The sequence below is a fragment of the Pteropus medius genome, unplaced genomic scaffold, assembly GCF_902729225.1.
Source record: "Pteropus medius unplaced genomic scaffold, Ma_sr-lr_union100, whole genome shotgun sequence".
Lineage (NCBI taxonomy): Eukaryota > Metazoa > Chordata > Mammalia > Chiroptera > Pteropodidae > Pteropus > Pteropus medius.
Genome location: NW_024349801.1, coordinates 7,868,650 through 7,895,835, shown reverse-complemented (window position 1 = coordinate 7,895,835; position 27,186 = coordinate 7,868,650). Strand labels below are relative to the sequence as shown.

The 27,186-nt window shown below is 48.5% G+C and overlaps 1 protein-coding gene across 2 annotated transcripts in view; it reads left to right on the top strand.

Annotated features, from left to right (window-relative positions):
* CMIP (c-Maf inducing protein) overlaps nt 1-27,186 on the top strand; it is a 229,082-nt gene that overhangs the window by 163,322 nt on the left and 38,574 nt on the right. For both annotated transcript variants that reach the window (XM_039888811.1, XM_039888812.1), the window contains exons 4-6: nt 15,231-15,392; nt 19,553-19,594; nt 24,974-25,036. In XM_039888811.1, coding sequence (XP_039744745.1) covers nt 15,231-15,392; nt 19,553-19,594; nt 24,974-25,036 — 267 coding nt within the window. The remainder of the gene's footprint in view (nt 1-15,230; nt 15,393-19,552; nt 19,595-24,973; nt 25,037-27,186) is intronic.

Genomic DNA, 27,186 nt, shown 5'->3' with positions numbered 1-27,186 from the left:
AGCCAGGGGGCCTGGGTGGAATAAGCTGCCCCAGGCCACAGAGCGGAAAGTGGAGGAGCTAGGTCTGCACCCTGTCCCTGGGACCCCAAGCCTTTCCCTGCACCCTCCTACCCCAGCCAGGGCTTCCCCAGCCCCTGCCAGAGGGCTAGCCTTGGGCTTTGGGACATCCTAGACACCCCCACCCCTCCTGTGGGAAGGTCTTCCCTGGGCCTCCGGAATGGCACCTGATAGCTGGCTCTTCAAATGGCTAAGAAAGAAGTGCATTGTGGATTTTGCCTTTTCTCAGACAAGGAAGGGGGGTCCAGAGCTTTTGCGTATCATCCTACGCACACTTTGATAAGGGCTGATGAGTCACTGAACCATATAAGGAAGTTTTCTCACGTAAATGGTTTGCGGGTGAACTTTTTTCCTGCCCTTTAAGGCAGAATTTTTTTTCTCCCGTTCTCTCTTTAGAGAACTCTTTAAAACAAATGTGAGGCAGTATCTTGACTAGCAAGACCTTTTTGTTCTACAGGAATTGCAGCAGACCCCTTAGATGCTGGGCGGTGGGTATTGCACCCCTGAGATGAGGATGCTGGTCTGTGTTTGGAAGGTGGGGTCCAGTCTCTGAGGGGAGGTTGCCTGCCTTCTGTGTTTGCCCTGAGACTCCTGCCCACCTGTTGGCTTGGAGACAAGGCCAAACAGAGACTCCAAAAAGAGCAGTACCTGTCCCCACAGAGGAATGTTAGGTCCTTGCCTCACACAGCGATGAGAAAATACCCCGTGGGGCAGCCAGCTGAACCCTCTGGGTGGAAAGGTATTTGGGAGAGAGGCTAATTGACCAGGAGACAAGGCAGAACTGCCGCAGCCCTGCTTCCCGGAGGGCCCTGGTGCCTTCTTAGAACCAATAGACAGTTTTGCAGAAGACCTTGAAATGAATAGAGGGCCTCTTTCAAGGGGGCTGAAGCCACCCCTGGCAGAGGTAGCAGGAGGCCAAGGTGGTTTATTTCTGGGTGGGGGCTGGGCCACACTGGTTCTTGGCAGAATGGGCCGAATCTGACCTCCGGGCTGGAGCAGATGTCCGGGAGCACGTGGACCCTAAAAAGCACACCTGGGAGGTCAGGGGCCAATTCAGCATTGGCCAAAGATGGCAGAGTCAAGCTGCCCATTGACATCTGTTAGCTCTTGAAGCCTCCGTCAATGCCTGCATTGGACTTTCCATCCACGATGGTCCTCACCTCCTCTCGGGTCTGCCTGCCATGATGGACCAGTGGGTTTTGAACCAACAGTTCAGTGGTTCTCAAAGTGGGGTTCCCAGACCAGCAGCATCTGCATGACCTAGGAACCTACTAGAAATGCAAGTCTTGTCTCATAAATTTGAAGATGTTTTCTAAACTGGGGAGTACAGCATGCTATGTTTTACATGCCCTCCAAGTGATTCTGATACAGACCAGAGTTCAAGAACCAGTGCAGTAGTTTGAGGAAAGACCAATATACGTTTATTGAGCTCCTACTGTTTTCTATCTACTTCATCTGTGTTAACTTATTTAGGTCATACAGTGTCCATGGGAAGTAGGGATTATATCCATTGGACAGTTGAGAAAACAGACTCAGAGTAAATAATTTTCCTTTGTGTCTGAGCCAGAATTCAGACCCAGGCCTGAGTTTCTTTCTGTGTCTGTTAGGCCCTGCTGTTGGGTCCCTCTTGGCCTAAGATCAGGCATAAATGGCTGAACATAACTATAGCTTTTGGATTACTCTGCCAGCATCTCCTCCACTTGTGCAGGTAACTTAGACCTCACCATGGTGAACACCCTCCAAGTCCTGCTCCTGGGCTCCACCTTGGACTTCCCCTGGGTGAGAAGAGTTCTTGGTGTGCCTTTCTGAGGGGCCTTCCTCCACAGTGAAGGAGCAGCCCCAGCGTAAAGACCCCCTGCCCTGGAAGGCAGGAGTATGCCTTACCTTAGATTCAAGTACACCATCACTACCTGCCTGACTACGCACATTGGGGATCAGCTGTAAATAAATCAGGGAACTGGATCCTCTTCCAGGGTGCTCATAAATTAAGGCCCTTTGTAGAAGGAGCCATGGCTGCAGCCCAGAGGAGGCAGCCTGACAAGGAATGGAGGCTTCCCAGACAAAGGGACTGACAGATGTGATGCCCTTTGAGGTACTGTGAGCACTAGATAAAGTTCTTAGTCAAACAAACAGCAGAGGCTCCTGTTAAGATGCTACCGTCTTGAAGCTGAGCAGGGAACTCCTTATTTGGGATAGAGCTTTCCCTTTATCGGGCCCAGAGGAAACAGCCTGTGCTGGCTGTGCGGTTCAGCAGAGGGAAGCCCCAAGGGCCAGCCCCTCCCACACGGGAGGAAGAGCAGGTTCCATACAGTAGTCACATTTTTAATTTATTTGGTGGGTTGCTATGACTTGCGGGTTTCCTCAGAAAATGGCATTCCTATTAATGATTAATAAGAGGTCCCCACTGCAGTTTTTAATATTAGGTTCAGGCTTTGCATGGGGCTCCCAGCACCAGTAACATCATTGGAAAATCATTGGAAAACAATAGGATCTTCTGAAACAGAATGTTTTAAAGGTGGGATCTTACCCATGCCTTGGGTGTGAAGTGACTGTGTCACATTTATAATTAAGGTGAAGCCAGACAGGTAGGCTGTGTTCTCAGGGACCCTGGGGGTACACGCTGGACGGCAGAGGCTAACACAGGGCCGGCAGTGGCCCCCTGAGGAAGAGCCCTGGCCAGGGCAATGCCCAGTCGCTGAGGTGTGGCGGCCACAGTGTCTTAATGGCAACTGCCAGGAAGACCATCAAGAAGATTTTTGCACAGAGGGCTGAGGGCAGGCAGGAGGACATCTATTCGCTTCATTTTCATTCTCTAAATGTATATGCTCCCTTTGCCCAGTGGTATTTGAGGCAGTTTACAAAAATACACAGCGTGGGAAAATCTACACTAATTTATATGGAGCGATTTCCACCAGGTGTTAGAAAAAGCAAGATGCAGAGACTTAGGTACAATGTGATGCCCTTTTCGTAAAACAAAATGAGGAACGAAGCAACAAGAACAGAGGACCAGCATAAATCTCTCTACATTTTTTTTTTTTTTTTTTTGGATTACATATTGCCTTGGAGAAAGATCCGAACTGATATATACCAGGAGTCAGCACACTATCTGATCCACGTTCTGTTTTTCTAAATAAGGGGGTTTTATGGGGACACAGCCTCACCCATTCAGGCTACAACAGCAGAGTGTGGCCAGAAAAGCCTGGAATATTTACTATCTGGCCCTTTACAGAAAATGTTTGCCAAACCCTGATATATGTTTGGGGGTGGAGGAGGTAGAGATGGGGACAGGGGTACTATTAGAAAAAAGCCAACATGTATAATATGGGCTAAATATATGCGCATTTTTATACTAATGTGTGTGTGTGAGTGTGCGTGTGCGTGCGTGTGTGTGTGTGTGTGTGTGTGTGTGTACACATACGTGCACAGAAAGAGAATCCGTGAAACAGTGGTCGCCAGCATACAAATTGTGCGGGCCGTGAGCGCATATGACGAAGTTCTCGTGCCCTTTATTCTCTTCACTAATACTGTTCTGTACAATTCTAGTTTATCAGTGAACATGTATTATTTCAAAAACCAGGTAATCAATCTAATAGAATACTGGAAAGTCAGAAATAATAGGATCTCAGATACCTTCCAGCTTTCTAAGAATATGGGATTCTGACCAGTTTGAGAAAGGGAAGGGAAAAATACCACCTCCATGAGGTCCCAATTTCTGAAATCTCTAGGGATTTGTTTCTTTATTTCATTCTAATTAAATATACAATACCTGGATGTGTTTTCCTGCAACAATTTGAAACATTATAGATCAAGCTGAAGCTCCTCCTTGCCTCCCCATCCTCCTTCAAGCCACCTCCCCATCTAAGAAAGACAGCTGTCATCAGCCTGACACATGTCCTGCCCTCCCTCCTCTCTATGTGTCAGATTCATATATGAGCAGTACATACATGTAAACATAATGTACACATGTGTGTGTGTGTGGTTGGCTTCTACACTTAGTGTACCATGGGGATGGAATCCGTGGCAGGTCTTTTAGCTCTCCTTTGTTCTTTTGAATTGCTCTTTAGTATTATACTGTGCACGTGGGCCACAGTTTATTTAAGCATTTCTCTATTGATGGACATTTAGGCCATCTATAGTCACCCTTATTTTGTCTCAAAGGTTAACTATCTTTAATTAGTATACTGCTAACGATTCAATAGCCACCATATATTGAGTGCCTACAAGGTGCAGGGCTTCAGCATGAAATAATCACATTTAAACTAGTCAATAGCTGCAAGAAGAAGGTACTGCTGTTATCCCCATTTACAGTTGGGGAAATGGGTTCAGAGAAGTAATATCTTTTGCCTGAGGCTGCACAGCTTTTAAGTAGCAGAACAGAAGTTCAAATGCAGATGTGCCACATTCTCGGTTTACTATACTGCACATACCTTGCCTGAGCCTCTGTGTTCCCAGGAGTTGTAGGAGAGGCAAGTGAGCAAAGGGTGGTGAGCATGTACTGTCGGGTGTGCTGAGCATAGGCCTAGGAGACACCAGCTTCCCTTGAGGGCTGTAATCAGGTGGGAGGCCGCACTAGGCACTGTCCATGGTATTCCATAGCAGGGGGCTGCTGGGAGAAAAGGCCTTCCCTGGGGTCAGAGCCACGTGGAGTTAGGAGAGCATTCACAGATGCTGAGAGCAGGTCTGAGGCTCTACCTGTGTGCACAGCTCATGATCTCTTCATTGACCATGACTCAGGACAGTGAAGTGACCCTGACTAGGAATCCTGGTTCCGACAAATGGCTTTGACCCAGAACACGTTACCGTCCCCTTCTATGTTATGATCTCCTCATCTATACAGTGGGGTTGCACCTGCGCCCTTAGACTGGACCAGCGGTGATGACCCCTGGCCGCATGTTCAAATCACCTAGGGATTTTAAATAGACTTCATTTAATGTGGTGAAATATATATAACATGAAATTTCCCATAGTAACCATTTTAAGTAGCATTAAATACATTCACATCGTTGTTCAACCACCACCACCATCATCTCCAGAATTTTTTCATCTTCCCAAACTGAAACTCTGTTCCTATTAAGCACTAACTCCTCATTCCCCCTCCCCCAGCTCCCGACACCCACCATCCTACCTTCTATCTCTATTGAATTTAACTACTCTATGCCCCTCATATAAGTGGAATCATGTAGTATTTGTCTTTTTTGACTGGCTTTTTTCACTTAGCATGATGTCCTTAGGGTTCACCCACGTTGTAGCATATGTCAGAATTTCCTTCCTTTTCATGGCTAAATGCTACTTCATTGCATGAAATAGACCTCATCTGTTCATCCATTGGTGGATACTTGAGTTGCTTCCACCTTTTGGCTCTTGAATGATGCTGCTGTGCACATTGTGTTTAAGTATACTTTAAAATATACTAGTGCCAAAAAAAATGTGGATACCTAGGCTCTACCCTGGCACCAACACCCACCTGACTCACTGGCCTTGGGTTGGACTCTTATTGTAATGTTGTTAAGCCCCCCAAGTTAATCTCCCCAAGTGGTTTTGGTGCATAGCCAGGATTGAGAACTCTGAAATAGTTGCTCTGGAATGAGTGCCTAGCTCAGCACCTGGCTGTAGGACTCTAGGTTGTCAGTTGGCATGATGGGGATTGCTGTTGGCTAATGTATGATCCCCATAAAAGGAATGGGAGCTCCATTTGTTCTGAGCCAGAGTCTACCTCATGACCCCTCTTTGCCAAGCACCCTAAGGCAGCCCTGCACCGACATCTGCCTGAATTCTCCTGGGAGGTCCCACTGTAGCTTCTCTGGGTGACCAGGTGGCTCTTCCCAACATCACTCATGGTGCAGGTGCCCAGGTGTGCAGGTGTCCCTACACAGCCTTTCCTAAGGCAGTGAAGGACCAGGGGCTTTTTCACTCCAGTTATAGGCATGGAGGGTGGACACTAGCATTCCTACCCCCTGAGAGAGCGAGAAAGAGATGGGAGATGGTGTCAAGTCTACCCCAGGAAGACAAAACTCAACAAATTCCAAACTGAGGGTAAACTGGGAGAGGCTGCCGAGAGCAGGGGCACCTGGGTGCTCACCCACAGTCCCAGAGGGGCCTCAGCTGCCACCGTCACAAGAAAAAAGGGTTAGTAGGGCCAGCTTGCATGGCTGAAGCAGAACAGCAGAGCAGTTAGGAGCCAGGTTTCCTGGGGCCCGTCCACCCTTTGTGGCTCAGGAGTTGTATGAGATTCCTGTGGCTGCTATATGTAACAAAGTACCACAAATTGAGTGGCTTAAAACAACAGAAATTTATCATTTCGCAGTTCTGGTGCCAGAAGTCCAACATCAGGGTATCAGCAGAGCCATGCTCCCTCCAGAGACTCTAAGAAAAGTTCTTTTTCTTGTTGCTTCAGCTTCCGGTGGCTGCTAACAAATCTTGGCCTTCCTTGGCTTGTAGATGCATCACTCCAATCTCTACCTCCATCTTACCACGGCCTTCTCTCTCTTGCACATATGTCTTTCTTCACATGGCCTTTTTATAAGGATACCAGTGGTTGGATTCAGGGCCCACCCTAATCCAGCATGACCTCATCTTAACTCGATGGCATCTGCAAAGACCTATTTCTATGTAAGGTCACAATCCACAGATACCTGATGTTAGGACTTAGACATATCCTTTTGGGGGACATAGTACAACCCACAACACCAGCTGTGGACTTAGGACTTAGACATATCCTTTGGGGGACATAGGAGGACTTAGACATGTCCTTTTGGGGGACATAGTACAACCCACAACACCAGCTGTGTGACTTCAGGCAAGGTATTACTCTCTTGGTACCCCCTTCTCCTGTGTATCATGGGGACAGATACACAGTGCAGACTCCCAGGCCTCCCCCAGACTCTGCCTTTTCACAACAGCCCTCCCCGCCCCCACCCCAGGGGTTCCTGGGCTCAGGAATTTTTGAGGAACACTGAGAGGGTCAATGATTTGGTGCAGTGCCTGGCACAGCGGAAGCACTTCATACATGTTAGTCATTTCTGATTTTCGTTCTCTTCCCTTTTACAGACCCTGAGAGCCCTAAGTTGTCCATGTGCCCTAAGTTGTTCCAGTCACCACATAAAACAGTAAAGAAACATGAGGCCACAAGGAGCTCAAAGCTCAGTGAGAAAAACAGTCATATGCAATTTTTTTTAATTGCAGCCAAACAGATGCATGTGGTGACTGGATTTTCCAAGAGTGTGGCAGGCCTTAAGTGCCAGGTAGGATGTGGTACCCAGCTGAGAGCCTGACATCAAGGCCAGTTCATCTCACCACCCAGATGCACAGTTGCCCAGGCAACTAGCCAGTGCCCCAGAGATGATGAGCAGGACACTGTGCCCAAGTTCCTGCTGCTTCCTTGGAAGCAGTAAATGACTGCTGGGAAACCGCCTCTGGTGGGCATTTAGGGGGCTGAGTGCTCAGGCTCTTTCTCCTCTTTCAAACAAATTGCCCATCTCCCCAGGACCCAGCATTCTAGGCAGATGTCAGCTGAATGCCCAGCTGTAGCCAGTCTGGAACTGTGCTTTCACTGGGCAGGCAGGAAAGCAAGGCTCAACTCTCCAATTTAAAGCATTTTTCATTCGTTTCAGCAGGGGGTTGCAGCATCCATTGAGGCAGAGAATGCTCAAGTACGCCTCTCAGAGTGGCGTGGTGGTTGGGTGCTCAGGATCCAAAGCTAGACCTGGATCCCCATTTCAGCTCTGGCTCTTGCTTGCTACATGAGTTAACCTCTCTCGGCCTCAGTTTTCTTATCTGTAAAATGGGGCTAATTATACCACTCACCTCACGGAATGGTTTTAAGGATTAAGAAACTTATTTTATACAAAGTGCTTAGCATAGGGCCCAGCCATAGACATCCCTCCAAAAGTGATAAAAGTTACGCCCTTATGTCACTTGTCACAAGCCATTATGGTTGTTCCTGGAACATGGTAAGCATTGGATGAGAGGGAGTCAGTATTGCTGCAATTAGTGGCTTTGCTAGAGTGAATTGAACTGTGCCTTGCCTTCCAGCTGACAGGGATGGCCAGGGCTGGGCTGTGTCTCATTTTGTGGTGTTTCCTCCACTCCCATCTGTAGAGCCAATGCCCAGAGCAGGGGTCTCTACACTTATCTTGAAAATCCTGAGTCCTCGGAGGGTAATCATTGATTAGTCCATCTGTCAATTGTTTAGGCCAGTAGGTAACAGTTGAGTAATTGTATCGGCTAAATTAGGTCTCTGTGCAGAGGCCACCGGTAAGCTGAGGTTATGAGCTGGTCTGAGATTGATGATCAAGACCTAAGGGCCAAAAGGGCAGTTTGGGGGTTGACATATATGGGACAAAGGCCTGGGTTGTATCCGAAGGCAAAGTGATGACCTTTGATTCTAAAAGGTTTTAAAGGAAGCCATTCTGGAGGACTATGGAGAAAGCCAAACATGCCTCCCCGCTGCTGCCCGTGTCGAGGTCCCCAGAAACACTGGCTTGGCAGGGATGCTGAGTTACTTGGCACATGTCAGCATCCACAACCCCAGCAAGTCTTGAAGGAATGAGGATGTCAAAGGCCCCCATCTAGGAATAAGGGAAGCCAGAGAAATCACCCAACCAGTCATTTTCCCTGGCTGTGCAAGGGACATTTGGGACAGCAGCTTATATACCTGGAGGGAAAGTCAGAGAGGCTGGGCAGGTGGGCAGGGTGCCACCCACATACTGACCCTGGCAAGTAAGCATTGCCTGAGTGATGTGGAGAGGCAAGTGGAACGTTGGTGGTCCTCTGGGGGCATGGTGACAGAGAGGACTCCAAGACTTTAGGACAGCTCAGCCCAAAAGGACTTTGTGTGGTGATGAAAATGCTATCTGCACCATCCAGTGTGGAAGCTACTAGCCACATGTGGCTATCGAGCAGCTGAAATGTGGCTAGCAGGACTGAGGCACTAAATTTTTAGTTGTATTTGATTTAAATTAAGTCAAATGTAAGTAGCCACTTGGGGCTGGTGGATTTCATGCCGGGCAGCACGGCTTTGGCACCTCCACTGGAAAGAAGTTCTAAAAGCCAGTCCGGTTCCCCACTGAATCATTTTTCTCGTCGGCTCCAGGAGTGCCCTTGCAGCCTTTCCTTTAATGACAGGTGGTGGGGAGCATGCGTGCTTGTGTGAGCCTCTGCCTCGGAGGCTGCAGCAAGTGGCAGAGCAGCAGCCTTGATCATTGGGAAGTGTACTTCTAGCACATTCTGAATCACGCTTCTCTTAGTGAAGGGCACATTCTCAGTGACAGCTCATCTCCTGTGTAGAAGCCAACAGGCCTTGCTTTCCCAGGCCAGAGAACCCAGCGTCTGTGGTTGTCTCTGCTGTGGGAGCGGTTGCCGGAGAGATGGCGGATGTTGCCCAGGTAACTTCCCCTCCCTGATAAGCAGAGGGTGAGGACTGTAATTGAGTGACTAAGCTCTTCCTCATGGGAGGCAGGAGGCTCTGTCTGCTGGCTCTTTCTGTTTCAGGAGCTGGTGGGGCTTATTGGTGGATGCCAGAAGCCCTCCTAAGTCCTGCCTGCTCTGGACCACTCAATCCCAGGGCTTGGTAGGTGATAAGAATGAGAGCTGCTGTTTCGCCAGGATTGGTGCTGGGTGCTTTATTTATATATTATCTTATGGAATAGCCACGGCAAGCCTTTGGCAGTAGTTATTCTCATCCCACGTTGCAGATGAGGAAAGTAGAGTGCAAGTAATCGACTGTAAGTTTCATGAGCACCGGGGCCTGTCTGCTTTGCTTACCTTAGTACTTAGCACAGTGCTTAGCACATCATAGTTGATGGTTCCTAGTAATTTTTGTAGTATGATTGGATGGGTGGATGGGTGATGTATGGATGGATGGTGGATGGATGGATGGGTGGCCGGATGCGTAGGTAGCTGGAAGGATGGATGAATGAGTGGGTGGGTGGATGGATAAGTAAATGAATGGTTAGGTGGATGAGTGCATGGATGGATAAAGTAAAGCTTAGAGTTGAACTGAAGTCTGTCAATGACAAAACCGGTGTGCTTAACCACTAAGCAGTCCTGCCTCTGGCTTTATATGATACCCTTCTCTGTCTGCCTAGGTTGGGATTTTCTTTAAATACCTTAATCGAGGTATAATTTTTATACAACAAAATTCATCTATTGTAAGTGTATGACTCAATGATTTTAGTAAATTTGTAGAGTTGTGTAACCATCACTGCAATCCAGTTTTAGAATATTTCTATCATCCTCAGAGATGCCCTCTAGGCTGTTTGCAGTCTGATCCCCAGTGCCACCCACCTCCCCAGGCAATGACTGTTTCACTTTGTGTCTCTGTAAATTTGCCTTTTTATACATTTACTATAAAAGGAGTCATAGAATATGTCTTTTGCACCTGGCTTCTTTCACTTAGCATAATATTTGTGAGGTTCATCCAGATTGTACCATGTGCAAGTAGTTCCACTCTTTGTACTGCTAAATACTATTCCATTGCCTGGATAGACTGACCACATCTGACTGTTCCATTCATTGTTGATGGACACATGGATTGTTTCTACTTTGGGGCTATTTTGAATAATGCTGCTATGGACACTCGTGTACATGTCTTTATGTACAGTCTGTTTTCAGTTCTCTTGAGTAGATTTCTAGGAACAGAATTGAGTAGATTTCTAGGAACAGAATTGCTGGTCATATGATAAATTCATGTTTAACATTTTAAGCAACCTGCCAAACTGTTTTCCCATGATGCTGTACTCATTTACATTCCTACCAGCAAAGTACAAGGATCCCGGTTCCACATCCTCACCAACACTTGGTATCATCTGTCTTTTTGGTTACGGTCAGCCCGGTGGATGTGAAATGGTGTATCTTTATGATTTGAACCTGTGTGTCCCTGATGGCCTATGATATTGAGCAGCATTATGCATTTATCACCGGGCTGGAGTTTGATCTTTTCAGCAAGGAGTTGGCAAACTTTTTCTCTATAAAGGGCCAGACAGTAAATATTTGGGGTTTCGTAGATCACATTTGATTTCTATTGCATATATATCTTTTTTACAACCTTTAAAAAAATGTAAGACCATTCTTGGCTTCTTTGCACAAAACAAGCAGGGAGATAAATGTGAAGGCCTCTGTCACAGGAGTCCAGCAGACCATCCACGCTGGACATGGCAGGAGGTCACACGCCCTTCTGGTGAAGTGGGCTTGGTGGGAGGACCATACTGCAAAGCCAAGGGCTGGACTCCTGGGAGCCTGGCAGTCAGGGTTTCAGAGGCGTCCCATCCCAGCCCCGCCGTGGCTGATGAGCTCATCGGAGCTCCTGGGATGAAACCTGCTAACTCGTCACCCCAGGCAGAGTGACTGGGTCCTGGACAGGCCTCCATCTGCCTGTTGCTGCCCTGTCCCAGAGCTCAGAGCCCCTTCTGGAAGCCAGCAGCCTGCCCACATCCCATGACCACGATGTCACGGCCACATTATCCACCTGCTTTTCCCACCAGCCCCTTTCGAAGCTCCTCTACCTCCTTGGTCACCTGAACTCTGGCTTTCAGAGCCTTGTGAACTTGTCCTTGTCTTCACCCCAGGCCACCAGGCAGTCTTGACCCATTCCTTACAGTGTCTCTTGGCTAATCTGTCCTCCTCCATCATCTGAGCTGGCCCTGACCCATGTCATAGAAAGAGAGGGACCTCTGGAGTCAGCCAGCCAATTTTAACTCTTGAAATGCCCCTTTCGAGCTGCTTGGCCTTGGAAGTCCTATCCCCTCTCCAGCTGTGATAGTTTTATGCGTAAACAGGATGCTGGAGTTCTGGAGCAGAAGCTGCAGGTGTCTGGTCCTCCTAGCATTGCTCAGCTCTGAAGACCGCTCACTGTGAACACGTGTGACTGCCGGGAAGATGTGTTTTTCTGGCTGTGGGAGCACTTTGGCCTGGGCACAGGACAGCCAGAAGTCCTGGAGTATCCAGGAAGTTGGTGGATCAGTGCCACAGCTTCCTTGCTCCTTCGGTGGGTCAGCTCTAAGGCATGATTTACACTGTGTCGTAGAGTACCCCGTGGGATTCAGCACCCATTCCCACAGTGGGTATTGTTGCCAGTAGTCCAGTCATGCTGCTTAATGATGCCCTGTTAACTTCTTGTCTTCTCTTCCCAGTCTCTTGTCCCCACCCTGCACTGTTTTGTTCTCTTGCGTCTCTCAAATAAACCATTTGCACTTAGGTCCTCATCTTAGGGTCGGCTCCCAGGAATGCTTAGCCTGTGGCAGGTCCCCGGCTCCTGGGGTTACTGTGAGGATGGAATGAGATGATGCCCACAAGTGCCCAGCACAGTGCCTGGTGCAGAGTATGTATGTGTTCATTAAATGTTAGCCCCTGTTACAATCCTTGGAACCTTCTGGTGTTGAATGCAGCCTGTGTGACTGTTGTCCTAGAGACGCATCTCAAGCAAGGGCCCAGGTGCTTGAGGGATAGCTGCTGCTCTCCCCTCTCTAGGGAGGGGGCTGTGTCGGTAAGCACCTAGGCTGGGCGCACCCATGAAGGAGCTGAATGAAAGCCGCATGGGGCTGGGGATGTGCAGTGGGCCCTCGGCCAGAGCCTTGCTGCCCCGGAGTCTCAGTGATATCCCAGTGTAGTGAGTGATGGACTATACCTGTGGCTTCCGACCCCAGGGCCCGGCTGTATTCAGCGAAGTTTAAACGATGGTTGACTGGAACAGTGTTCATCAATGATTAATGATGGCTATTTCTAGGTTGTGGGATTTTTGAGGTCTTTTTTCATTTATCCTTTGCTTTGTGCTTTTTAGCATGGTTTATTTCTTACAATGAGGATGCATCATTTTCACACAAAAAATGGAGTAGTTGTTCTTTCAAAGGTAAATAACTTGCAGCTGATCAGAAGAGAAGGCACTTGAAGTTCAGACTGTTCAAATTGGGAACCTTCTGTGCGAAGGCATGGGTGTGCATCATCACGGTTTTCTCTGAGGCTTAATATATGGCAAGTTTCTGTGATCATTTCATAGTCATTTAAAAATTAAGCAGTTCTCTGGGTACAGAGCAAAACCACAGTGTCCGGGACTCAGAGGCGCATTCGTCTCCAGGGATGGATTGGGTTCTTGCCTCGGGAAGTTTCTCCACTGAGTTAGATGTCGAGCACTTGGCGTTTGCGTAGACCTGGCAGTTCCGGGAAGGCAGCCTGCTGGCTCAGTGCTGGGCAGGGAGGCTCTGCTGATGGTAACTACGACTGAGGCTGATGATGGTCCCAAGGAAGCCTCAGAGAACTGGGCGGATCTTGTCATTAACGTCATGGGGTTCAGCAAATACTCACTGTCACCATCTTCCCCATCAACAGCACATTTACTATTCACTAACCACATCCTTCCCTGCCCCCCCGCCCCCCAAACTTGCCATACATTTCTTTCCATTCTTATCAGATCCAAAATGATGACAGGAAATGTTTCTGGTCTTTTCCTTTTCCCTGCCTGATGAAAACTGTGCTGTCTTCACTTCAACAGTTTGTGTCCTGTTTCCTGCTGGCCTTCTGAGAGGGCTTGTCTCTTCTAGTTCTTGATGGGGAATGGGTGAATGGGCAGAGAACAGTAAGACAGACAGACAAGCAAAGAGACAAAGGGATAGGTCAGGGGAGAGCAAGAGGGAGAATGAATGTATGTGTGTTCAGGGAGGGACAAATTAAGTTGATTTATATAAGAAAGATCTGGGATGATGACAGGGAAATAAACTGGTGTGAGTTAACTATGTGGGTAATGGCGGTGGTGATATGGTCTGATTAGCCAGTAAGAGGCTCCAGAAAATCATGGAGTGTGAAAAGAAATGGGAGAAAGAAAATGAGATATTCTTTGTATTGCTGTGGATTGCACATTTCATCCTTTTAAAGTTTTTCAAGAGACTAGTTAAGCACATGAGTTCCCCTTTTTGTTACTGGTAGCTATTCTATTTGGACTATGCTTTTGAATGTAATTCCGTACAGAGTAGACCATATGGGTCCACAATTTATAAAAGTTACATATTGGAAGAGGCTGCAAGGTATTTTCATGCCTAATTTACGAAAGAGAAAACTGAGGCTCTGTGAGTGAAATACTTTATAGGAAGAGCCAGGTCTGTCTGACTCCGGACTCTGCCTCCAGCTCGGCCACAGTGCCTTGCTCAGCATAATTAGTTAATTTGATGTAGACTGTGTCCCCCAAATATTTATTTTAAGGCATTGGGTTCTAACACCACTTTGTAATTCTTACCTCAGACATGGTCAGGGAGACTCTGGTGGCCTCAGAGGCCTGTGGGGGACCCTGACCTCCTCCTTCCTCTTTCTTTCATTCAGACTTTGGCTTAGGGATTGTGACATGTCACCTCAGCTGGCTGCCGGCATGGTGACACTAAAATTAGGTTTTCCCCATGGAGCAGTGCACTTAATGAAGGCGTTCATCCAGCTAGAAAGAGAGGCTCCCCTGCAAGCTGGGGCAGCAGTCGGGGGTGGGGTGGGGGCGGGGGCAGCTACGGAGCAGGAAGGGAGCGTTTGGCTGGGACCTCAGCCTTCCAAGGGCTCTTGTTTCCATGATGTCAGAGAGGCGGAACTAACTCTGCCTCAAATCGAGGGAGGCAGCAGCCCTAGCCCCAGTTGCTCTGCAGCTTTGGAAGTGGCGCCTGGCGCCTAAGTGAAGGAAGGTGAGAACGCATCTTCCTCACCAGGCGGAAGCTGAAGATGGCCTTATGTCTTCCTGGGGGCCATTCTGGGCTCAGTCCCTGTCTGGCTGGAGTTGAATTCCTGGCCTCCAGCCTGTCTGTCTTATTTCTTAGCTGTCTTATTCTTAAGGGTTGGGATGAGCAGAAACAGTGCTTCCAACTCAAAGAAAGTCCCTTTATGGACCCACGAATGCTTCGACTTCTATTGCATTTGAATACTGGGGGGAATAAGTTTGGCAGAAGATATTATCTGAAAGAGAAATCCTTCATTCTTTTTTAAGTCACTGGAAATTACTCTTCTGTGTTCAGGAAGCCTGGACATCTGCATATGCACCCCTGGCTTTGGGCGAGACTCTTCCTTTTTCAGGTGTCAGTTTCTTACCGGGAGAGAGTGATCCACACTGACAGTTTCTTGGGGCCTTTTACATCCCAGTGTGTCTGATTCTTCTATCTTCAGTCTTCAACATAACAATAAAACATTTGTGTCTTTTACTCTCTCACAACCAGAAAAAGATTTACAAATATAAGAAAGTTCTGAGTAACCCAAGCCGTTGGGAAGTTGTGTTGAAGGAGATCCGAACTCTGGTGGACATGGCGCTGACGTCCCCACTGCAGGATGACTCCATCAACCAAGCCCCACTGGAAATCGTCTCGAAACTGCTCTCAGAGGTAAGACGCTTTCCTCGCTCGATTTTGCACTTCACTCCTCCTCCCCCCAACCCCGCCTTGTAAATTGTTTCCTGTTCCCTTCCCTGAGCACCAGCCTTGTACCAGAATTGATTTCACATTTGTGTAATCGCCCCACTGCCCAAGGAGGTGGGCATTTCCCCCCAGCACTTCAAGAGTGTTGAGAAGGTTTGCCACGGTGCTTCCAGCTGAGCCGTCCAGGGCTTGTGGCAGGGATGAAGGGGGAGTCGTTGCTGCCCTGCCATGTCCCATGACTGAACTGGGGATGGGAAGTGGTGGGGGTGGAGGGTGAAGTGCCTGTCTTGGGCCTGAGGCTGGGCTGGTGGAGGTGATGATGGAAGCTGATTTCTTAATTCTCTAGTACGTTGCCAAGTGGGAACACATGGGGCTCCCCTTCCTTCTGGCCCCCATGGTGCTGGTGCTGGTGGTCCCAGCCAGTCTCCGTCTTCCCCCAGCACTGACCCACCTCGGCTCCGACGGCCCAGGCAATAGGGCTCTCTGCCTTAATTGCCCACCCAATACCTTAATTGCCCACTACAAAACCTTACTGTAGTAAAGTATTACTACAGCAGTACTTTAACTTGCACAGGATATTTTAAATTGGGAGATTTCACAACGAAGTGGGAATTTCCAAATTCTCTTTAAAAAAAGTCAGAAAATCCAGCAGCAGTTTGCAGCTGGCGCTGCTTAGTACAACCCACTTGAGCTGTCTGCTTTGCCAGGTGGCCACATACTTGGAGTGTGCTGTGTGCCAGGTGCCATTCTGGGTGTTTGAATGGGAACAAGTCCCTGCCCTCCTGGAGCTTACATTCTGGCAGAGGAGACAGAGAAGTGAGACATAATCAGTAAGTCAGTCATGCTGGTCCTTAAAAGGCGAGGATGCTAGGAAACACACTTCTGTTTACTCTTTCCCAGTCGCTATTCTAAGTACTTTACAAATATTAACATGCCTCTTGTTTATTTGTTTGCCTGGCCCCCTGGAGACACTGGAGTTAATGACTCCTGATTTAAACTGCTTCTGTCCCCTCTTTTCAGTCCCTCTTCCCTGGGGGGTGGTCCCTGCTCTTCTGACACCCTGGTTCCCTGGTAGCTCGTACACACCCCTGGTGACTCCCGAACAAGCTCCCTGCTGCCTAGACCTGGCCCTCTCCCTGCGGGCCCAGACTGGTCACTGCTTGTTTGTTCAGGAAACTGGCCCAAGCCTTCTGGGTCTGCTGACTAGAGAGGGTCCCTCGCCCTGGGAGGAAGTAGGTGCAAGAGGTAGAAAGTGGGCTGCAGCGACGGTCACAAGCAGAAGAACAGAAGACGTGTCCTCCAGTGGGAGGGCAGCTATGTTCCACAGAGTGGTAAAGACTCAAGCTCAGAAAAGAATGACAGTCAAGGTCAGGGATTTAAGGCCGAGAGCTATATGCCCAACCTCAAGTCCAGGCTTCCTACCTCAAGCAGCAGAAGGTGTCTGGTAGGTAGGTCAGGGGCTGGCTTCTCATCTGGAGGAGAAGGCAGCTTACGTTCAGTAAGCACCTGCTATGTGCCAGGCCGACGCCAGGTGCCATGCACACAGCATCTCATTTAATACTCCTATTCACCCCGAGAGATGGGCCTTGCTGTCTCCAGTTCACAGATAAGGAAACTGAGGCCCAGAGATGCCAACTTGCCAAGTAAGCAGTGGGGCTGGAAATTCCACCTCAGGGCTGCCTAGTGCTTACTGCACAACCACATTGCCTACCATCATTAAGTCAGGCCCTTCGTCAGGACCATGGTGGAAGTGGCAGTTGCCAGCCTCTGGTGGGATTTCCTTTCCATCTCAGATATGTTTCACGTGACCACATACCTTGGGCCTTTGCATTACTTTTTGAGCTTTAAATCAACTATCTCAAAGTCAGCTGATCTTTTAAGTGCTAGATCGAAGAGACAAAGGCATTTAAAGAAAAAAAAAAACAGAAGTTGCATTTGATATGCATCTCCTGTGTGTTGGGCAGGGGTTAGTATTATTCACCCTGTTTTACTGATAAGTGCTGCTACTGGCAAGGGACAGAGCTGGGACTGCAGCCCAGGCAGTACTACCTCCAGTAAGGCTTACCGTCTCTGAATGACATAACACTTTTTTGAGCACGCTCTCTGTGACCGATCACTTTGGCAGGCATTAGAGCCAATCTTTCACATTTCTTCCAGAGCCCTGCAAGCTAAGTATTAAATGTATGGAAGAATCAGCAGAGGTCTGAGAGGTTAAGTTGTCTGCCCAGGGTCACTTGGAGAAGTGGTAGGTAGGCCAGGACAGGACTCACACCCAGGTCTGCCTCCTTGCGAAGCTCATGATCTTAAGCATAGCAGTAACTTGAATCTGAATTGGTAGAGACTTTTTAGTGAGGGGGAGACCCACCTGTGTAGGACAGTGGTTAAGAGCAGGAATGTGGAGTCAGAAAGACCTAGTTCCACCCTCAGGAGCTAACTGGCCTTGGACAGGTTCCTGAACCTGCAGGGTGGCATGGGCTGCTACGAGTGACTGGGACAAAGGAACCAGTATCTGTGCTTGCTGAAGGCTCTTCCTGGAAAGGTACACAGGTGTGGTGCAGGTTGGGCTGGTCCCATTGCAGCCTGAAGATGCAATTGCCACTTGCGTGGGTCGAGCACTGTAGCTCAGAGGCTTTGGAATCAGGACAGATGGGTCAAATCCCCACTCCACCAACTATTAGCTGTGTTTCCAGGTGAGCTACTGCACCTCTTTGAGTCTCAGGTAACTCATCTGTCGATGGGATAGTAGGAAATAGTAGGAGAACCATCATGAGAAAGAGAAATGGGTGGGATGAGTATTACAAAGCTCTGACACCGTGCCTGAGGCATCGTGAACTCAGCAGTCATGTAGAAAGACCAAAGCCAGGCTTTCATCTACCCTGAGCTGAAAAATGATGGATGTTTAATAATCTGCCATAAATGGGCTGCTCGGACTCCAACATCCACAAAAAAGAAACAGGCATTGTAATCCAAAAATACATCCTCCTGAATGTTCCTGGATTCTAGCATCGCAGGTCAGGCTGTCTCCATGGGAACCCGGAGACTCGTGGAGTGCAGACACTGACCCTGGTTCTGTGTCCACCATCATCCCTTGGGCAGCCAGACAAAAGCAGATTCACAGCTCACTAGCTTTTCTTTCACTTTAGCTGGTGTAAACACATTAGATACCCTGCTGCTCCTTAAACCTGTCCAGGTGGTATTTGCCGTGGGGCTCTTTCTAGAACCCCACTTGCCAATTCACTGCCAGTGAGGAGGTGCCTAACGAGCAGCAAACGTGGCTCTGTCGGGAAATATGAGTTGATACCAAAGAGAGCCCATGTCCACCAAGACAAACAGAGCAGAACACACCACAAAACTAGCGAAAAAGGCAATAGTGGCTGTTTCTGAGTTTTCCCATGATCTTATTTATCACGTATTCATCCCTTTCCTCATTTGCACACTCACAGGTTGATAGTACAGATACCAATTGTATAAGAAAATTCCAAATTGGGGTGTGTTGGGGGGGACCTAAGAACTAAACAAGTTTAATCCATTCAACTTAATATTATTTTTGAAAGTTGATTGTTAAAATTTGAATTTAGCTAAAAATCTTGGGCCAACTCAGAGAACATCAGTGTTCCCTGGGAACCTAGTTTGGAACTGCTGAGATAATATACATGCCACTCCTAAAAAGGCTGCCTGCCACAGAGTCAAGACTTAAAAGTCTGTTCGTTACATGTTTATTATGAACCTCCCTTCTGGCTTCCAAGTGGCATCGCTACAACAGGGCCAACCACAGGTTAGCCCTATCCACATATCTTCATGGCAGCCTAAAGAGGATCCCATTTACAGAATAAGAAACCGAGTCTCACCAAGAAGTGATCTGTCCAAGGTCACATAACGCACGAACGGCAAAACAGGGACTCGGAACACAACTCCCCCTGCCCCAAAGCTGTACTTTTCCCCTACCTTGACCGTGCCTTTGAGGGTCTTCTGATTGTTTAATAAAAAATAACAACAGCGCTTTGTCTCAGAGGCTGAAAGCATTATGAAACTGTGGACCTTTGAGATACAAATGTTTGTTTCCATTTTATTAATGTATTTTTTGTTTTGTTTTGTTTTCTTCCTGCTTTCTGTGTTCAATCGTTTAGAACACAAACTTGACGACCCAGGAGCATGAAAACATCATTGTGGTGAGTCTCTCATGATCTCTCTCCCTCTGCCTGCCTCCCAGTGCCCACAGTTCTTCCCCAGTTTGAGTTAATTCTGGAGGCACCAGTGTAATCCACTAGCTTAGCAACCTTGCTCAGTTTTGTCTTTTCTATCAAGCCAGACATATCTCCCTTGTGCTTTTGCATATTTCAGAGCCCCAGTTGATCTGGGGTAGGGGGCAGGGGAGGAATGTAATGATCTGTCTTTGAGGTTTGTAGCAAATGTGTCTTAATCGCCTCCTCCGTCCTGAGTGGCTGAGGGAGTTGAAGGAAGGAGATGGCAGAGACCATATGATTTATTCAGAGGCATAACCCTATTAGTGGAAAGGCAAACGTTCTCTTTCTTGCCCTAGGCTCTATCTCCTAATTAATCTACAAATAGAATCTGGACTTAATTCCCTCTGATACGTAACGTGAGATAATATTTTCTGAAACTTAGCTATGATGTGAACCTCTTTGGGGTAAAATATCTTCCTGGGTGATTTTAAGCTATGAAATGTTACTTTCGCTGGAGAGAAAAAGTAATGAAGTTGCACCTACTGGATGCCACGCATTGTGCTGGGTATTCGAACTCACAGATAACTAAGACCGAGCTGCTCCCAAGGAGTCCATCATCTACTGCAGGAAGACAGATGAGATCACGTAGAGAATGGAGTGATAAACTCACCTGGGAAAGAAGCCCGAGAGCTTCCTGGAGGCAGTGATGTCTGAGCTAGGTTTTGAAGGATCAACAGGAGTTTGCCAAGTGGCAAAACAGAGTAAAGGCATTCCAGAGAGAGGAAACAACATGCACAGAGATTTAAAACAATGTGGTCTATTCTGGAAGCTTTAGCATCGCTGGAACATAAAGCATAAGGAAATGGGAAGCAGGGAGGCAGAACTTGAAAGTAAGAGGCAGAGGCTTGTGTACCTGGGAAAGGACCAGGAACACCTGCCCAGGAGGTCCCACAGCTGTAGCCTTTGAAACAAGAGCAACATCCCAGACAGCATGCCCCTCTGAGCTGAATTAGGGCTTTAGCGGCCCACCCACTTGGCCCGGGCAAGGCCAGTCTAGAGAAACCCTCCTTGCCCCAGCTGGCTCCTTTGGGCACTCGGCCTTTTATTGCAGAGAGTAAAGGCAGCAACTTCTGTGGAGCCCCAACTACAGTGTCTGGCACATGTAGGTACTCAGCGAGTTTTCACTAAAAATAGAGGTTTTTCCCATGCTCTCGCCTGACCACCCATTGTCATCTCTGGCCAGAACAGGGGGACCACCAACCTGGCACCCCCCCATCACCTACCACTACCTTTCTCTGGTATACTATTAATAAATCGATTTCACCAATGTTTGTTATCATGTGAGTACAAGTATGTGCCAGACACTGGTCTCTATTCACAGACATAAAGCCACCGTTGAGGGCTTTACTGGGAGCTGGGAGAGCCTGACAGGTCAACAGATAATCAGGAAATTACATGGTCGGGGTCGAGAATTGTTCAGGGTGATAGAGGAGCGCAGAGGATAGACACCTAACCTCCTCTCTTGGGGAGGTGCTGGGAGGAAGATGACAGAGGGCTTCCAGGAGGAGGTGAGCAAACTGAGTCTTAAAGGATGGATAAGCGTGCTCCTGGGAAAGGCAGCCCAGACAGGGAGCCTAGCACATGCAAAGGCAAAGGGGTAGGACTCTGGCTGGTGGGGAAGCAGGCTGGAACGTGGGTGGGATTGACCAGGGAAGGGATTGACATCTTTCTCTCCCTGCTGGCAACACCTGTGGATCCACTGTGCACCTTGACCCTGGAAGGGGTAGGACAAGGGTTTTGGACTTAGGACGAGCCTGGGAAAGGAATTTTGGTCCAAGAAATCAAGGCAGCGTTTATCCAGCTAATTTGGCTGGGAAGACCCCTTAATTGGGCTGGGCTGAGCGTCCCTGCTCAGCGGGAATGCCTGAGAACAGAGAAATTCGATCTGAGGCTCTGGTCCTGAGCCTCCCTTTCAGTATTCTTTGCTCCCAGTGCTGTTACCATCATTATGAAGCCTTCTGCAGCCTCCTTTCATTCCAACAATTACATTATCTGATTTGACCTGTTGGCAATGGGTCGTCTCCCAGCAGAGCTTGGTATTTTTTTTTTTTTTATGAACTTATTTTTCACAAGTACTTTTACAAGTAACTCGAGTTGGTTTTATTCAACCCATCAGTCAGGCATTCATGCAGAAGGTAATCGTCAGCTGGCAACAGCTGGCATGTCACCGGGTGAGCGAGGACCTAGAGGCCAAACCCCTGCTGCGTTCCCCTGTGCTGGTGAAGAAAGTGTGTTTCATGCTGAGTGTGGGTTCATCTTCAGAGCTGAGTGCAGACCCTGGGCTCACCCCGTACTAGCTGTGACCTTGGGCGAGTAATGAAAGAGAGCTTTAAATTTTAATTAGTTTTATTAAAATTATCTTTAGTTTTGTAAGTAATTCATGAGTGTATTTTCATTGTAAGAAAAAAAAAGAAAAAATTTCTCCCTACCCCAGCACCCTCTTCAGAGACAACCCATGGGGGTTTCCCGGTGGTGACAAACCCACACAGACAAATACAACTGTGTTTTTGTTTTTTGTTTTTAACATCAGTGATGTGATGCTGGATGTGTTCTGTCTTTGGTTTTTTACTTAACAACATGTCTTGGAGATTCTTTCAAGTCTTTTTGTGCATATCTACTCTAGGACTTTTACCCGTGGCACTAGTGACCTTTGGGGATATATAATCTTTTGTGGTGGGGGCCGTACTGTGCAGTGTGAGATGTTGAACAGTGTCCCTGGCTTGGCCCCCTAGGTGCCAGGGGCAGTCCCTGGAGGGCAGAGTCACCCTAGTGAGAACCACTGGTCGACCTCATTCTTTCTACTGGCTCAAGAATATTTTTATATAACCAGATAGCCATTCAGATAGTTTCCAGCTAGCTTGATGCCCCAAGCCTCCGTCCTCTGTGAAGTGGGTGTGACAATAGAACCTTTCTTAACAGGGCTGCCGAAAGTGTTAAACAAACTAATGCACCGAATATGCTTAGTTCATATAGAAGGATTCCACAAAAATGTAAGCTTTTAGTTAATTATATGTTTTTGAATTTTCATCATTTTGTAACCAGGGTAGGTCTTGTAACCTCCCTGACCCTCTGTCTCTTCATTTGTATAAATGGAAATAATTACTGTTTGACCACACCAAGTTTTAATGAGGATCAAATGAGATAGTGGCTGTGGAAGCATGGAGCCCACGCCTCATGCCCACTGTGGGTGCCTGATTCATTCCCACTTCTCTATCCTTGACTCATTTCCACGAAAGAGGGGGCTCAATGTGATTGAAGGGGCCCAACCCAGGGGAATGGACCCTGCGTGTCGTAGTCCCTCTTCCCAGAGCTGGGTCTGGGGGAGCAAGGCCGCAGGCCGGGCCGTGACTCGCATGCCGGGGCGGCTCCCTGTCCTGCTGACCCTGCCGTGACTTTACCTCTTCTTGTGTTTATGGGCCAGCAGAGATTCCACACACACAGCAGCCAGACGCTGAGGCTCCCTGTCCAGAACTTTCCATGGCGATGGCATGTTCTCTGTCTGGCTATGCAGTGTGGTAGCCACTAGCTTCATGTGACTGTTGAGCACCTGAGATGTGGTTAGTGTGACTGAGGAACTGCATTCTTAATTTTAGTTCATTTAAAATGATTTCTTCCGTGTCAGTTAAAAATCAAATAGTCACATGCACAGCCCTAGACAAATAAAACCCTGGGCCTGGTCTCCAAGAGTTTGTCAATTCAACTGTTGGTGCTACAGAACAGAACCTCCATTTCAGTGACTTTGTTTGTCACAGAGGTCCGCTCACCTGCATAACCAGTCAACTAAGGGCCATCTCTTACTGGTGTCCAGTTATGCTTTCCTTTCCCTAATGGCCTTACAAGAGGTCCCTCCCTGTATCCAAGAGCATTGCTGTAGGGGGCAGATCAGGGAGACCCTCTGAGACCACGGGCAGGTCCGAGCTGTGGGCATCGGTGATAGGGAGACTGTGTCATCACAGAGCCTTCTTGGGGAGCCCAGCAGATCCGTCACCCCTTGCTGCTGTGCCCAGTACAGGCCCAAACGCTCCCCTCGTGATGATATCACTGACATGCTGTGTTCTAGGCAGTGGGCTTATACCAACCAAGCCCAAGACGCTAAAGCTTCTAGAATTTTCTCTCATCGGATCCCCCCAACAACCCTATGAATTAGTAACTCTAGTTTTCCTCATCTTATAGACTAAAAGACTAATTCCCACCCAAGGCCACACAGCCCGGCAGTCTTGGTGCTGGGTCCTGGATTTCCTGTTTCCTTATCTCGTGCCCAGTGTGGCAAACAGAAACAAGAGTGGACTTCGCATAAGCAGTAGCCACCTAGGAACTAACATTTACTGAGAGCAGGCCTGTTTCAGGCTCTGCGAGAGTTGCTTTATGCCAGGGGTTCTTGACTGGGGCCAGTTTTGTCCCCCAGGAGGCATTTAGCAATGTCTGGACACATTTTTTTTTTAATTGTTCAGAATTTTTATTTGAATTTTAAATTTAGCAAAATCATTAAAACAAATTATGAAAGGGACAGAAAAATCAAGAATCAAACACCGTTCAGGCCATGGGACCTTGCATAGGAATGGCAGTGGAACCGGTGACTGTGTCCAGCTGGCCTAAAGAAGACTTGGCAGAAAGTGAATTCAAGAGGCAGTAGATATTCCAGCCTTCCTTAATATACAACAAAGTGTGTTTGGAGACCTTTTTGATTGTCACAACTGTGTTGGGGGTCACTCCTGGCATCTAGTGGGTTGACAACAAGGATGCTGCTAGACATCCTGTAGTAGCACAGGGTAGCTGCCACCACAAGCTACAGGAACAACTGGACCCAAACAGCAACAGTGCAAAGCTGAGAAACCCTCTTGGCACGTATGACCTCTCTAACCCTCACACTGACTCTCTGCTCCACTTTCCAGGTGGGAACCAGGCAATTCAGAGAGAGGAGATAACTCGCTCTGATTGTCACAGTGTAGTAAGCAGCAGAATCAGGTGCTCTTCACCCAAAGCCTGGGCTTATAACCATCACACTGTGCAGCCTCACAGTGAGGAACTATTGACCTGAGGGTTGTGAAACGCCTAAAGTTACATGCATCATCGTATGTATCTTTCTTGGGGGTAACCCAGAGCTTTTATCAGCTCAGTGGGAGTGATGTGCCCCCCAGAATTTAGGTGGTCTGGCCTGCAAGTTAGAGACTGGGCGTTTTTTGCCCAGAGGGTGACAGGGAGGTTGTGATTTCCATCGTCGGTCAATTCTCTTGTGTAGATGCACACCCCCTGTGTAATTTCTTCCCAGAGATTCCGACTGACATTTGGTTCATTGTCTTACAGGCAATCGCTCCTTTGCTGGAAAACAACCATCCACCACCAGATCTCTGTGAATTCTTTTGCAAGGTATGGCATTGCTGAAGTGGGGCTGTTTGCAGGACCAGCTTGCCTCTGTGTGTGCATGCTGGGGGTTGGCTTTGCACAATGCGCTGAAAACCCAGTCCCCACCGATTGGGGTCAGGACCTTGGACATAGCCAGAAAGCAAACCAGGTACCCCATTCTTAGAATTACAACCTCTTCTCTGCCAGACAAGTTATAATTGAGGCCCAGGGTGCAAACCAGTGGGTCAGGGAGGAGCATCCAGTTTTTCCTTGGAATGTCTTCGTGGCTGTCTTGGGAGAAGTTTGCAGCAGGTTTTCTGGGCTCCTGACATCAGAGCTGGGTTATTATTAGCCAGGGCTCCTCTGAGCACCAGCTGGCCCATGGGGGGGCACGGCCGTGGGGCTTTCCTGAGCAGGGGAAGAAGGCAGGGAATGCCAGGTTAGCTTGGAGGAGCCACAGAGCGGGACACCCACTCTCAGGTGCATAGTGCCAGCCTCACAGTGAGATTTACATGACACATGTCCAGGGCACGTGGGGGACCAAGCAGCTCTCATTCTGCAAGCGTACCTCAGCGGTCCGGAGCTGAACCAGCATGCAGTATGGTTTTGTTCTTTGCTGTGTGATTATTTTATGTAATTATTTGGCGTCCTTGGAAAGGCATAGGGCCTAGGTCTGCTGCTTCCCAGCACTCCCCTGGTCTCCTGATGACTCACCTCACTCGTTTTTCTTCCCACCCCCGTGGCATGGCAAAGCCGGCACCTGGGGGACCTGATGGTTTTTGGAGGAAAGGGGGTTGGCTGCATTTATTGCCGCGCCCCACCCCCGCCCCCCCTTCCCCCGCCCTTCGGCCCCTGACCCCCCTACCCAGGGAGCGTGCACTCTCTGTGTTTGTCAGAGAACAGGAGTTTGGGAAGACAGGATTGCATCATCCTCTTTGGCTCCATCAGGAGACCTTTTCCGGTGACCCACAGAGCAGAGGGTGGGCCCAGCCTGCTGTCCCAAAGTGTCCAGGGTACGTTCTTAAAGTGGGCATGTGCCAGTGTGTGCCCTCTGGTCCAGGTTGGTAAGGTGGGCCCAGGTGGGGGAGCACCTGACTGTACAGTTGTTCCTGCACATGTGTGCATGCAAAAGCGTGCCCGCACACGGGTGTTGGGGTCCTGTGCTGTATCAAGACCCCTCCCCTTTGGGAAGGGGGAGAAGTAACAGTTTGGTGAGACTAAAGACAACGAAGATGGGCCTCTCTGCCCCAAAGCGGAGTCGGGTCAGATAACCGCATGTTTGAGCTCCTGAGAATAGCCGGCTGCTCCTTACCTGTCACTAGGTCATCTCCTCTCTTGATATTTGATCCAATTTAATCCGGCTCTGCGCCTTGTTCTTTCAGCTGTGTGGTTTCTCCTAGATCTCGTGGTTTTCCAACTTGTTCTAGACCAGTGAACCTTTCTTCAAAGTAAATCAAACCCGAAGGTTCCTGGTAGCACAGTTTGAAAACCAGTGATGTAGAAGAAACCATCCTTTGGGGCATTACCTGATAGAAGTCTTTATTGGTCCAAAAACAGAGGGCTGTCCTACCATTTGGAGGGTAGGGTCCCAGCCACAAGGGGCCGTGAGCCTCCTGGCTATTTTCCCCTTGTGGAGGTCAGAGCCGCAGGCTTGGTGCTCCCGCTGCCAGGCAGCCTGCCAGAGAGGAGAACTGGAGGGGAGCAAAGCCACTCCCACCGGTCCACTCTGGGCCAGCATTGTGGACACGCCAGGCAGCCTCTCTTACCAGACTTCAAGACTGGGACCCCAAGATCTGAGGAAAGTTAATATATCTTGGATTTCCCAGGAATGCCCTGATTCCAATATCCCAAGTCCAGTGTCCTCATCCAGGATTTGGAAACTCAGCACCTTCAGGCCCAGGCAGGTTACAGATTTGTTGGAGTGGCGGGATCTTGTCTGTTCCACCCGAAGGCCTTCAGTTTCAATTTGAAAACAAAACACCCTGCCAGTGAGAGAAAATACATCTGAGAGCTGCATTTGACCTCCAGATTGCTGCCAGCTTGTCAAAGCCAGCAATTGAAAAGTCACAGAATTTTCAAAATTCTGGTGTCCAGACACTAAACCCCTGGTATTTTACACTGACTCAGGGACTCCTCTGTTAGGCCTGCACTCTGAATCTTAGTGCTGCGGAAGT